Source organism: Chanos chanos, chromosome 2, assembly GCF_902362185.1.
Source record: "Chanos chanos chromosome 2, fChaCha1.1, whole genome shotgun sequence".
NCBI lineage: Eukaryota > Metazoa > Chordata > Actinopteri > Gonorynchiformes > Chanidae > Chanos > Chanos chanos.
In genome coordinates, this window is record NC_044496.1 from 41,708,821 (window position 1) to 41,722,240 (window position 13,420).

Sequence of the window (13,420 nt, forward strand, 5' to 3'; positions counted from 1 at the left end):
GCTTAATGCTAAAAAGAAAACAGATTGAACTTCAAAGCAAACATAAGTACATATTTGAGTAAGCAAAATTACAGTTACTACTCATGAATGAGAAAAGCATTGCACTTCTTTAATGTGAGAAAATCCTCATTAGTATGTATGACTTTGTCCCTACGTACCAGCGGGGCAAGTATGGGCAGGAAGATGGTGGCGGTAGCTGGATTACTGGCCACCTCAGTGACAGAGGTAACAATTAGACAGGCAATAGTTACTGTGGCCAATGGAGGGAGGTCACCCAATGGAGTCAGCAAGTTAGCCACATACTCAGACAGTCCAGACACCTGGAGGAAAAAGCAGAAACACACTGTAAACATCTCTGTCCCACGGAATGGTTCTGTTTTATTTAAAGTAAACCGGACAGATAAAGGTTAAATGGGAAAATGTTTGTATGTGCTCAACATGAAGCCATGAATTATGTTTACACCACGTGAAAAACTGTGCCGCGGAAACTGTCTAATATTCACGGGCGGCAAACTCCAGCATGGCATCCAACCTTTCTACTTTGAACTTTAAAAGACTGGACTAGCCGTGACATTTGGATTTGTGGATCAAAAGAGAAAAGGAGCTTCAGTGATAAGGCCATCATATTCCCTATGTTGAATGAATATTAAGAGGGTGAGGAAAGCATTCATTTCCACTCTTTCGTGGTGACGAATGAACACAGTAGGAGAGAGCAGTTCATTACCCACTCTGTGTCTGAGGAACATGTATGACACAGAACACAGCCACTTTTTGTCACCATGCTGTCATTTCTGTAATGGAGGAGTCTAATTAGCTTGAGTGTAATGCCAAAGTTACCATTTAATGAAAGTGACATTTGGGGACCGCTCGTCTCTCTAGAGCTCCAACTCCTCACCTCTTTGAAACAGTAAGGGATCCATTTAAGATTATCGGTCTAAGTAGGATCATGTAGTTCACAAGGTCACAAGACCATATTTCTTTTCTATCATATTCATTTCTCTCTTCTCTTCTCTTCTCTTCTCTTCTCTTCTCTTCTCTTCTCTTCTCTTCTCTTCTCTTCTTTTCTTGTCTTCCTATGCCATAGTGTTCTTCACCTCCTTTCTGTATTTGATCTATTTAGCAGTGTTCACCCCTGTTGTCATATGGCTCCTTTTTAACAAATGACCTCTTGTAAGTAAACAGTCAACATAACGACGTGTTATTTCAGTGGACCAATATTTGCCAGTGTTTCTGCTATTTATATTTTGATCTCACTGAAGTATACAGATGCATGTCTCTGTTTGGCTGGCCGGTTTTACAATCTATCCCTATCCTTTCACCACTTCAAATTTCAAAATTCTATTGATTATTCTTTAAGGTTGAATGTCCTCGTCCTGAAAAATATCTTGGAGTTACTTGTGCCCTACAGCAAAGAGAGAGTGTTAATGTCTTCACAGAGAGATCTCCCAAAGGTCCCGGCTTCAAGATTAAAGACTAAACTTGACAGATTTTCTGTGAAGCCCCCAAACGACTTGAATTAAATGCTTATTAGTATTTGAAAGTGAGAGTCAGTTTTGAGCTTTAAGGATTTCTTAAAGACTCGTTATTTTAAATGAGCTTCTTATAGATGATGTTTTACTAATGATACTTTAATGATTTAAAATATCATTTCATTAATTTGATTTGCTCATCATTTTCCCCTTTTTGAAGTCTGCTGTTTGTGTAATCATTGTTTAATCCTGAAACTCTCTCTCTTTATCACTGATGAAAAACACTCTGACTGCTTTTTTTAAAAAGTGCCACTCAGATCAAATATTACTTCTACTACTACTGTTATTATTATTATTATTGTTATTATTGTTGTTGTTGTTGTTGTTTTTGTTGTTGTGGTTGTAGCTGTTGTGAGCAGTAGATGGTGGTACCTCAGTGCCCTCTGCCAAAGCGAAGCCCCCACCAACAAGAAGGCTGATCTCCCATGGCATACATGACTGGAACTCTTTCCATGTAATCATGGGCTCTGAAAAACACATGAGAATAACACACAAACAAGTCACTTACCAAGAAAAATCTATGTCAAAAGTAGGTTTATGTGCACATTTCACGTACTGATTTGGACACCAAAGAAATCTAATGTATATCTGGCTAACAGTACTGGCTAACAGTGCATTTTAGCAGAGCCAAGGAAGAATCTAATATCTGAAAATGAAATTTCACAGGATTGAGCATTAAAATGACAACTTGAGAAGGTATGGTAAAGTTGTCTGTGAAATGTTTTGACACAACATCAAATGCAACGTGGAGCATGTTTATACAGTGGCTGGCCCAGTAAAGGTGGCTAATAAGAGGGGCATACCGTAGTGAGTGCCATTGACTCTGCCAGAAGGGATGATGAAGAGCAGTATACCCAGCAACACTGCCACAGTGGCATCCGTCGCAAATCCTGGGTAACTGCACAGAGAGAAAGACAGCTACACTGAAAAACTCAAGACATGGTATGCTAGAAGTAGGTGGGAGAACCATGAAGGCATCAAAATCTGAAGAGGAGTCAAGAACAATACAGAGCTTTTCTACACCACTATGATACTGATGTGAGCTTAATACACATACAACTGAATGCCCTGTATTAAGTTTTTTTCAGTCAGCTATCTATATTTCCTATGAGATAACATGTTAATTTGGGTTTGGGCTATGTATAAGTGACTTCATAGAATGAGGTACGGAATAAGTGATTTCATACAATTATGACATACATATATAATGACACTTGTTTAAGACTGATTGACATTGCTTGCTAAAAAAAAATAATATTTCATGTCTTCATGCTATATGGGCTGCATTCTGAAGACTGACCTGCTGTACTTTTTGCTTGTGTGCCATGCAGTGACTTTCAATTTCATATTATGCAATAATGTTTCATACTATGCTACCTTAAAACATGTAACTCTATGTTATGCTGTGCTATGACAGAGGATGCTATGCTTTCTTCCTCTCTTCCAGTGTGTGACCCAGTCACACAGACTACAGTAAAAGATGGTGAGGCTGGATGTAGGCAGGTCCATAGGTCACACTTACTCTGAGAACAGAGAAGACCAGCCAGGCATGAAACCAGGCTCCCGGAAAAACCACAGCAGTGCCATGAGCACAAATATAATCAAACTGACAATCTCCTGTGAACTGCATTGAGAAAGAGAGAGAGAGAGAGAGAGACAGAAAGATTAGATGCACATCATTGTTACTCACTTTCAAGATATGATGGAAGTTTTCACTGTGTCCCAAAAATCAGATAATTCTAATGATTCTCTTTCTTTGTTAGATAAGAATGATACTTTTGGCTACAGATGGTAAAACACTGGCAATGGAATCTTACTGAGACTTCACCAGATTTATTTACTGCAGTTTTTACCACTTCTCCCCCAACCAAGAGAGAAGTGGAAAAGATGGAGCCAATTAAGAGCTTTAGAAATGCATTCAATCATTTAGACTGGCTGTGCCTCTCATATAAATTTATACTACTTTGCTGAATTTAGAATATAGGTTACTGTCATTTTATCATTTTATATATATATATATATATATATATATATATGTGTGTGTGTGTGTGTGTGTGTGTGTGTGTGTGTGTATTCAGTTTGTTTGTAAATCAAGGATGGCCTAAGGCTAATGAGAGTTGCAGGCAGGAGTGAGGCATAGTGCCTTGCGTGATAAGATTCTGCTGGAGGGTGGGGAGAGGATGGTTGCTGTAGCCAATTTCTAAAACATACAAATATTTTTCGATGCCTGCAAACATCTGCAATATAAAGAGGAAAGGCCTTGACGGCAGATTTGGATCTGAAAGATGTCATCTTAAGATTTTCCTACATATCAGTCAAATTGGATTTTAAATTGCAAAGTGGGACGTGTGTCTTTGTGTGTGTGTGTGTCAGTAAATGTTGGGGACAGAATTCTTACCTCATTGGTCCCAGAGCATCATACTGCTGTTGGATAACATTGGCTGCCAATCGCTCTCTCTCTGACTGCCTATTCCTGGAGGTGCGCAACAGTGAGGAGAAACTGGGAGAGAAGAGCTGGAGTTACTGATAAGCCATGTCAAGATAAACAGACAATTCATTTTCCTGGTGAACAGATCCAGACTGAAAGCTTAAACCGTAAATATCAAAAATTCACACTGAAGAGAACATACCCTTCGTCTACTGAAGGAAGACAGGCCTACAGCCTGAAGATGTATACATTTAATTGTACATGTGTATATCCACAGACACTGAAAGGTTAGACTACTGTGAAAATCTTTATTATTCAAAGGTTAGACAATTGTATAAATCTATATATTTACAGTGGGGCACAAAATTCTGAGTCTACTGCCAAGAACAGTTTTTATTTCATCATTCATCAAAACTTAATATCAATTTTTAGTCCAGTGATCTTTCCCAGACTATATTAGATCATATTTCACCAATACAAGTCAAAAACGTTTGTTAGTATCAAAGAGTTTGTTAATACCGAAAGTTAAAATGTCTCAACATTTGGTATGTTCACCGTTTGACTTGATCATAGCTTGCACTCTGCCTGGCACTGATTCTACAAGTTTTTGCAGAACTTAAATGGAATTGTTTCAGAGTGCCTTTAGAGCATCTCACAAAGTATCGTGTGATATTACAATATGTTTCACCTTTTCCCTTTTCAAATGTTCCCAAAGATGTTCATTGGGGTTTAGGTCCGGTGACTAGGGGTAAAGCCATGTAAGACAGTACTCCCTGTGCTGTCTTTAACTTGAAATAAATACATTTTGATTCATCTGTAAAGAAGACTTTCTTCCTGTCTTCAGCAGTGAAATTTTGTACTTGTTTTACTGCCAAAGATGTGTTTTGGAAATTGATGCTCTCCCGTGAAGGCTGCAGTTTACCGATGGTCTTTTGACTGTGCTTTTACACACTGGGGCAGGGCATTCTATGTTCAGCTGGCTTTGAATCTTGACTGTAGATGCAGCTCTGTCTTATAATGATGTTAGCTTGAAATACTGGAATTGAAATGGTCGGATCACTTTAGGTTTGCCTGGTCTTGCTTTGGTTGAAAATTATTTATTTTCTGAAAATTTCTCTAGTTTGCACCGTCCCCTCAGAAACTTTTGGTTCAATTGCAGTTTGGGGCTGGAATAGTTTTTCAGAAAACAGGAGATCAACTTGGTCTGAACCTGCTTCACTAGGCTCCTTTGAGGTTGTCAAAGAAAAGGTAAAAAATATTTTTCAACTCAAGTCCTCTTTCAAAGTTTCAGTCTTTTTAAAGCACTAGCTATTGCAGTGATAACACATAGAGGAGCATATTAATTGAGTCACCATCTGGTATTACCAAAACAATTCAAACTGTGTATTCAGAGTGTAACATGTGTTACCATTTGAATGAGATATATGGCATCACAACAATGATTAAAAAAAACTTTAGCAAAAGGTATGCAAACAAGATATTAAGATCTATCATAAGCTAAATGTATTATGAACTAAGCATTTTTATTTGTATCAGTTCTAAATAATGTATTCTTGAAGAATAAGTATCAACTGATTATAAATGTGTATTTGTTTTGGCTAAATAAGGAAATAAAAAAGTTCTTGCTAACGAACTCAGACTATTGAATCTTACTGTTTACATCGAAGGCGACGTAAAAGGGGACGGGGGTGGGTAGAAAAATGACCGTAAAATAGCGAGGACTAGCAAACTTAGCAGAAAAGAGGGGACTTACTTAGAGCCAAGAAACATCCAGTGCAGCCATATCCATGACAACACCAAGACGATGATGCTGATTGGCAGGCACATAATGAACCAGTTCCCAAAATTGATGCTTGTGCATTCTGGGTAGAACCTACCAGTCACAACACAATTGGAGGATTCAGTTTCTCCATGACTACAACATCAACAGCAACAATAAAGAAGGATAACGTAGCAACACTTTGCTAAAGTACATTAGCATTCTTATAGCTGGGAGACCTATACAAGTATATGAAGCAAAGATCATCGAAATAGCCAGGTACAGATGCAATCAGTGGGATGCATGTACTCCTCATGAACATAGTTGTTTTAACACACACACACACACAAAACACACACACACACACACACACACAATGTGATATACAGGCCAAGTACTCACTGCCGTATGTATTCAGAGAAGATGAGGTTAGGGGCTGTCCCAGTCAGGGTGCTCAGGCCTCCAAAAGATGAGGAGTAGGCAATGCACAGAGACAAGCCCTTACACATCATATGATCCTTCTGGGTTCGGTATCGTTTGTCTGACCGAGAACTGGGAACCTGTCAGATGCACAGGAGCATAACATTAGGACAAACCTAAAGACAGAGTGAAATTATGGCCATTGGGACATGACCACAGTAAAATGGAATGGTTGCAGTAAACGCCCATCTTTTAAGCAACACTTTCAATCTTGATATGACAAGATATGAATGCATACTCAAATTAGCTGAATAGATGGAATAATTATCTGCTACAGACATAAAATGTATATGTGCATGGGTCTGTGTTGTTATGACTGCGTGTGGGCGTGTGCCCACAGGTGTTTGAGTGTGTTTGGTGTATATGATTGTGTGTGTGTGTGGGCAGACTCACTTCTTCTTCATTTTTTTCCCTTTCCTGCTCCTCTTCGTTAGTGGGAACGTTTTTGAGATCTATTTCAGCACTGCATGCATGCCAAACAGTAAGCAAAATGATTTTAAAAATCTAAAGGAAAACATCCAGTGATAAAACATTTATTTATCATGTTCACTGCAAAGAAATCAAATCAATCACTGGAGTGAAAATAACCCCTATATGGAGCACAGACTTGACATTTGCAATTCACAAGGTGATATATAAATTCAGCCGTACCTGATGATCTCTTTAACCTTGTCGTACTGTGTCTCCACCTCTGCGGGAAAGCAAGTATAGGTTACAAAGCATTAAATCAGCTTCACATTGGATAGCACTACCATACAATATAACCATGCCTTAAAACACTGGTACAGATTTGAGATTTGGGGTTTGGTGTAGTTTACATAAGTTAAGTTCCAACATCTGCTATTAGATCTGGAAAAATGTGGCCTCAGTCATCACTTTTTTCCAGCTCTAGAGATAACTGTTATTGTACTGAAACACAGCTGTCTCTGAGAGTAGACCACATCAAACATCCATCTATAGACTTACTTTAAAATAAGAGCATGATGAAGAACATATGAAAACATTTGTGAACTTTTTCTGTAAGCATGGTGCTTACAAGTGATATTATAACTGCCCTATAATTGAAAAAAAAAGTTTTCCTTTTTTTCCCTTTTAAGTATTTTTCCCAATTTGATAGGTCAACATCTCCCTGACCCTGTACTGGGGATGCCCTGTGGTAACTCACCATCCAGCTGGAAGCTGGGGTTTGTGTTGCCAGCGTTGTTGGTGTTGCTCTGCTGCTGGCTAGCCTCTGCCTCTCCCTCTGCACTCACGATCTGCTGGATCACTGCTTCCACGATGGGCATCACCATGGCAACGGTAGACGTGTTGCTCAGCCACATGGACAGGAAAGCACAGCCTGCCATGAAGCCAAGCATTAGCCTGAGAAGAGAGAGCAGAAAGAGAAAGAGAGTGAATAATTGTGGCAGTGGGTCTACTCATACATTAACCATAACAAAAAGAGAGAGAGAGTCAGATGGATAAAGAAAGAGAGATCTCCTCAGTGTACACTCAGGTCCCATACTTTACTTTAATGAAACTGTAAACACGTCACTGCCTTTTTATGATATCCCACTAAAGAAGGTGCAGTGAGCTTATCAGTACTTCCTGTTCCTGATCACTTTTGAACCTGCAATGCCTTATCATATCTCAGTTAAGGTCAATCACACATCTCAGGCCTCTGTTTCACTGAATGAGAGATGGTTGTTACTAGTCTAGAGAAGACATGACAGGAACAGTGGAAAAGCAGAATGAGGTAAGTACCTTTTCCTCAAAGAGTAATTTCATTAAAAAAAAAAAAACAAAAACAAAAAAACAATAGATTTAGTGGGACATAGTGTAAAAAAATGCTCAATTGCTGAATTTTCAATATTGCTTCCCAGTAGAGACATATTCCTCCATGAATGTGAAAATCCTGGAAGTCTCACAATCGTCATGGAAATCAAATATCACAACATTTACTTTTTAACTCATGTCAATAGTACTTCCCCTAGGAGTTAAAGTGATAATTTCAGGGAGATAACTGTGACTGATGGCATGTTTTCACTGTCACCAGTCAAAGTGAGGCCAAAAGAAACCACGTGGCTGAGCTCAAAGGTGGCATGAATCAGCTAAGCACGGCATGACAGCTGGCCTGACATGTCATTACGTCATCAGGAGCTCAAAATAAACATACAAATCCCCCCAAATTAAAGCATGAATACACAGGCTTAGACCAAGCACTCTCTGTGTTAATACCATTAACACTGTGGGGTTGTAACATGAGAACTGAAGATACCAATTTTTCATCCTCTTGTATATTCAATAGAGTGTAAATAACCTCCTTAAAGGCTGGCTTATTCATGTAAATTAATTATTTGTAAAGGTTCCATACAATTTTATGATTTTCTGATGTTTTAATCTTCATTACATTTTCCTTCTGTAAAGATTGTCAGCGTGTCATTGTGTAATGTTTTGGCAGAACTATAACTATTAGTAATCACCCCAATATATTCTGGGGCACTGAGGCTTGCCATATCAGGGACATTAACTTCAGTTTTTGATTCAAATACAACCAAAAAGCAGTGTCACTATTTATATCGCTAGTACAGGCACACTATTGTGTGTTGGCTGGCACATTTACCAGAACAGACTTAGCAGAGATGGATTGCATTTCTAAACTTCACTCCATCACTACACTCAAATAGAGCAACTAAGGAAACAGACGTTTATTCACAAACATAGACAGCACATACGGGTCACTAAATACTTGAGACTGCTTGACTCTGTCTCTTCCATTCAGAATTATAAAGGATGTTTGAAAGGATATGGCACTGGAGTGTAGAGATTCATTCAAAATCTTTATGTGAGCAGTAGAGGCAAAATTTAAGAGTTTAAGATGACAAACATAAACAGGAGTGTAATTAATGAGACTGTACCAGCCTGGGTTGGCTCCGACAAAAGTCACCAATCTGAGAGCTATCCTTCGGTGGAGACCCCATTTCTCGATGGACGTTGCTAAGCAGATGACCCCCATCAACAACACGTGGAAATCTTTGAAGTACATTGAAGCAACCTGTGAAACACAAGATAGATGTATGGATGGCTGTAGGGACGGATAACTGGATGGACAGATTAACTCTTCATTAATATGACCCTCAGTGTCAAAGGACGTTCTACTGGTTGAGCATTTTATTGGTGATCTGTCAGACTCTATAGTGTTTGTTTGTACAGAATGTAAATGTGCACGTGAATGAAAGTAGTCTGTTCCCTTCTGGCTTCACATCAAATTCTTCAACTGTACTTTCTGAAAAAAAAAAATCCTTTCTTTTTTTTTTTTTCTTTTTTTTTTCTTTTTTTTTTTTTTACTACTATCAGAGCATAATTTGCATTCTTCAGCTGCATTTATGAAAGCACTCCAAAACAGTGACCCCTTTATAAGCAATTACAAGTAAATGTTAATGGATGCAACATTTCAAGGAAAGTTCGCAACTTGGAGTCAACACTCTCAGGTTTGCTGTGTGTGGCGTGCAGGGTCAGTCACAGGGTTTAGACATGGAATGAACTGAAAATTCTTTCTGAGATGCCCCTGGCACAGTGGATGTGAGGCAGCAGAAGAAAGAGCGCATCATGATTTCGGTGAGGTGTAATGCTCCAGTGTTCATTTCCAACTCTAATTTACCTCAGAAGACTTCAGGATGCCGAAGAGAGGGAAGAGCAGCGCTGGCAGGAGAGCAGTCACAGAGAGAGGCAAAATCTCAGACATCCAGAACACGGCCATGAGCACCAGAGTATAGCCACAGCCTGCCACCTAGAGGAGCAGGAGAGGAGGTGCTAGTGGTTCAGTATTTCAAGAGTCATGAGCCAGTTTTTCAGGATTTCAAAATCTTGAGCCCTCTGGCTCACACTGATCTCTGCTTTTCAGTAGCACGTCCCTCCTCATTACGCTTTCCGCTAACTGCTGTGATATGTTACAAGGGTGAGGCTTAATTTGGGATTAAATATCTAATTCACTTAACCCTGGACTCAGCAGCACAGTGAAGGTGAAAGAGTCAGACTAATGTGTATACTGACAAAGTCTTCCAACACAAACAAGTTCAAGTGGTAGTAAAACATTATCAGTTTACATACACTTTTAACCTTGACACCATAAACACACACACACGCACACACACACACACACACACACACGCACATACACATGGAACTCATCTGACCTCAATACATAGAGACAATTTCTTTTTTCTGATTAACTCCACTTTCCCTCTGATGAATGTAATTGGTGGAGGCATTATAACAAACAACATTTGACCCTTATTTGGTAAACAGAGCAATCAATAGAAGGCCTGATAGGAAAAGGCAAAAAAAAATTAAACAAAATAGAGTGTGTAGGAAAGAGACAGGCAACCTAAGCCCGGGGACATCAGACTGGAAACAGTCTCTTTTCTTTTTCTCTCCTTTTCTTTTCTCTCATATAAAAGTCATCAGTAAATATGATGTTCAGAGAAATGCATTTCTGCATAAGACATGTGTGGTTCACTAACTAAGTTACAACACATGTATACATTCAGAGGCTACATAGCATTTATCAAATGGATCCATTCTTGATATTAGTGCACAACGAATCAAGCTAAGTGGCTTTAGTGTGGGTTCAAATGACATGCTTCTAAAATGTACAGTTATTTTTCTTTATATATTCAAGAAGAATTGAAGGTTTTAGCCTCCTCTGAAGTGGCACCTTTATTGCAGTTTTTCACATATGCAGTGCAGTGTATCATTTTAAAGTAATCACATAACCGCTTATTCCTGTATATACTTTCACATAAATAAAATATAGGGTTTATTCAGCTGGTGATTGATGTGCTTGCTGTAGCTATATATGGGATAATCAGCATGTTGTACCAAAGTGTAATTGCTCTGATGTGCAGCAGACCAAGCTTTTGTCAGGAGAGATGTGAGACTTAACTTAAACTGACAGACAAAGACTTCAGTTGAGTTGGTCTTACACAAATTAAGTGACAAATAGAACTGAAATATATTTCATGTCAAACTTCGTAGCTATTTATGTTACACGCACACTGTAGCTTTGGACACTAATGTTAGATGCTGAAGAACAGTACATTCATAAGTATATTACATAATCTAAGTAATTTTATAATCTGAGAATGAGTCAAGCCTGATGAATCATTTGCTATGTGATTCCACTAAGACAGTTATGCAAACTTTCATCCGTGAACAGACATAAATTTAAAGGTGCAATCGAAATTCGTAATTCATTTGTTAGTTTTACTGGCGGCTCATAAAGAGAAAATGTGGGGTTACACAGTACAGTACTTTTGTTAATACTATATATGATTGTCACATTGCCAGAGGCTTTATGTTTATTTGATGTCATGTGGTAGCTTTGACATCATCATATGAATCCTTTGTCTAAACACCTCCTGTACCACCAAAGTGATCACAATTATCTAAAAGCATGTGCAAATCCTTCCAATTTTCCAACATGCTTTTCAGTTTACATATATGTTTAGAATGGTACACAAATGAATGACAAAACATGGAAAACATGTCAAATCTAAAACATCTCTGTATTTTAAAGTAACTTACTCCCCACAAGTTGTCTCGTGACCATATTGACAATAAGTTGAAAAGCATATCAAAAAGCAGTTTAAAATATCTATATCCTGGATTCTTTTATAAGGTTGCTATGGTCATTTTAATTACCTTCAAATGCAGAAGGATGCATTTACCCATGTGGTTTGTGTTAATGTGTGTTTGTGTGTGTGTGTGTGTGTGTGTGTGTGTGTGTATGTGTGTGTGTGAGTGTGTGTGTCTGTATGTGCACGCGTGTGTGTGTGTGTGTGTGTGTGTATATGTGTGTCTGTGTGTGTGCAAACATGTGTGTCTGCGTATATGCTAAGAATCAGTATATGTTTCTGTTCATGTGTGTCCAAATCTTTTTAAATGTGTGCGTGTGGGTGCATGAATACATGCATGTGTCTCTGAGAGGAAGATCTCTGACCTTCGTCCTGATGACCAGTGGCAGGGGCAGCACGCACAGTGGAGTGAGGATGATGAGGAGAAGTCTCCGGTACTTCCAGACATGGCGGCGTCGAAGGTCCATCATTGTGTGGCCAGACTGAGGACTGAGACTTTGTCTTGCGGAAGAGGCTTAAATAACCAAGCTCAGATTAATATTTTCCCAGCTAGACCTTTACCTATACTCACAGTGTAGTTAGTCCACCCCATGTCTAGCCATAAACCTGAATGACTTTGGAATGCTCTCAGATTAGACCTATATTAGCATGCTTCCCAGGAGAACTTGCTGGACCTAACACACATGATAAAGTCAACAACAAAGACAAGCAAACCCTAAGTAAATATTCTGCAGAAGAAATCAAATGCTTAAATGGTTAATGGTTAGGTGAAGGATCGGATAATGAGTGGAATCTTTTGTTTATATCAGTGTTCTTGAAACAGATAATTCTATTGCATTGGGGAAATTAGAAATAGAACATCATTCAAAATTTACGTTTATCCTCTGTCCTTAACACTCCAATTTGTTAGTGAAAGAGAAAACTGACATTTGCACAGGTATATTTGTGTCACATATATCCAGATCTTCCAGTCCTCACTAAGCTTTCTGTTGGATTTTGATGGACCTTTGTCTTTGATGTATGGAAGGTATTCAAAAAATTTGTTGCATCTTTCAAATATGTCAGCTGCTTCAGACTCTCATCTAGAAATCAGTAAAACATGAGTAAAACAGTTAACTGTATCTCATGCTATGTTTTTAATCACCATTTTTAATCACGGTTCTCATTTTGATTGTAAAGGTTACAGAGTGCGCTGACTATTGGCACTATGGGAAAAATACCAGGTAGCCTAAATGTCAGTTGTAGCTGTTGCTCTCATTGTTACTGTGGTGGTGGTTGTTGTTTTTGTTGTAAACAATAACACAGACAGCAATTAGGGGTTATATGTAAGGGATAATGTATTGTCCGCCGGTCATTATCGAAAAATAATACAAGATACAAGACCCCTCCGTCTTGTGTCGTCCTGAAGGGATTTATTTTTCGATAACGACCGGCTGACAACACTACACATCACGCTTGTTATACGGTTACTTCCAAAAATTATACAAGAAACTTCACAAAATATTCCATTTTATGTTTTTATTGCCGTTCCGCGGCTTCCGGTGAGAAAATGGTCCTTCTAGCAAATAGAACTTGAAAGCTGCAGGTGTTGCGTAGCAAAGTGTCAGGT

At 38.7% G+C, this 13,420-nt stretch overlaps 1 protein-coding gene across 1 annotated transcript in view; it reads right to left on the reverse strand.

Annotated features, from left to right (window-relative positions):
* The window catches only part of slc13a1 (solute carrier family 13 member 1), a 38,283-nt gene extending 26,002 nt beyond the window's left edge, over positions 1-12,281 (reverse strand). The window contains exons 1-13 of the mRNA XM_030765342.1: positions 12,177-12,281; positions 9,837-9,965; positions 9,094-9,230; positions 7,362-7,558; positions 6,848-6,887; positions 6,638-6,659; positions 6,119-6,276; positions 5,711-5,830; positions 3,928-4,029; positions 3,052-3,153; positions 2,333-2,427; positions 1,902-1,996; positions 159-320 (exon numbers count right to left, since the gene is read on the reverse strand). Of these exons, the coding sequence (XP_030621202.1) occupies positions 159-320; positions 1,902-1,996; positions 2,333-2,427; positions 3,052-3,153; positions 3,928-4,029; positions 5,711-5,830; positions 6,119-6,276; positions 6,638-6,659; positions 6,848-6,887; positions 7,362-7,558; positions 9,094-9,230; positions 9,837-9,965; positions 12,177-12,281 (1,464 nt within the window). The remainder of the gene's footprint in view (positions 1-158; positions 321-1,901; positions 1,997-2,332; positions 2,428-3,051; positions 3,154-3,927; positions 4,030-5,710; positions 5,831-6,118; positions 6,277-6,637; positions 6,660-6,847; positions 6,888-7,361; positions 7,559-9,093; positions 9,231-9,836; positions 9,966-12,176) is intronic.
* Positions 12,282-13,420: the final 1,139 nt, after the last annotated feature.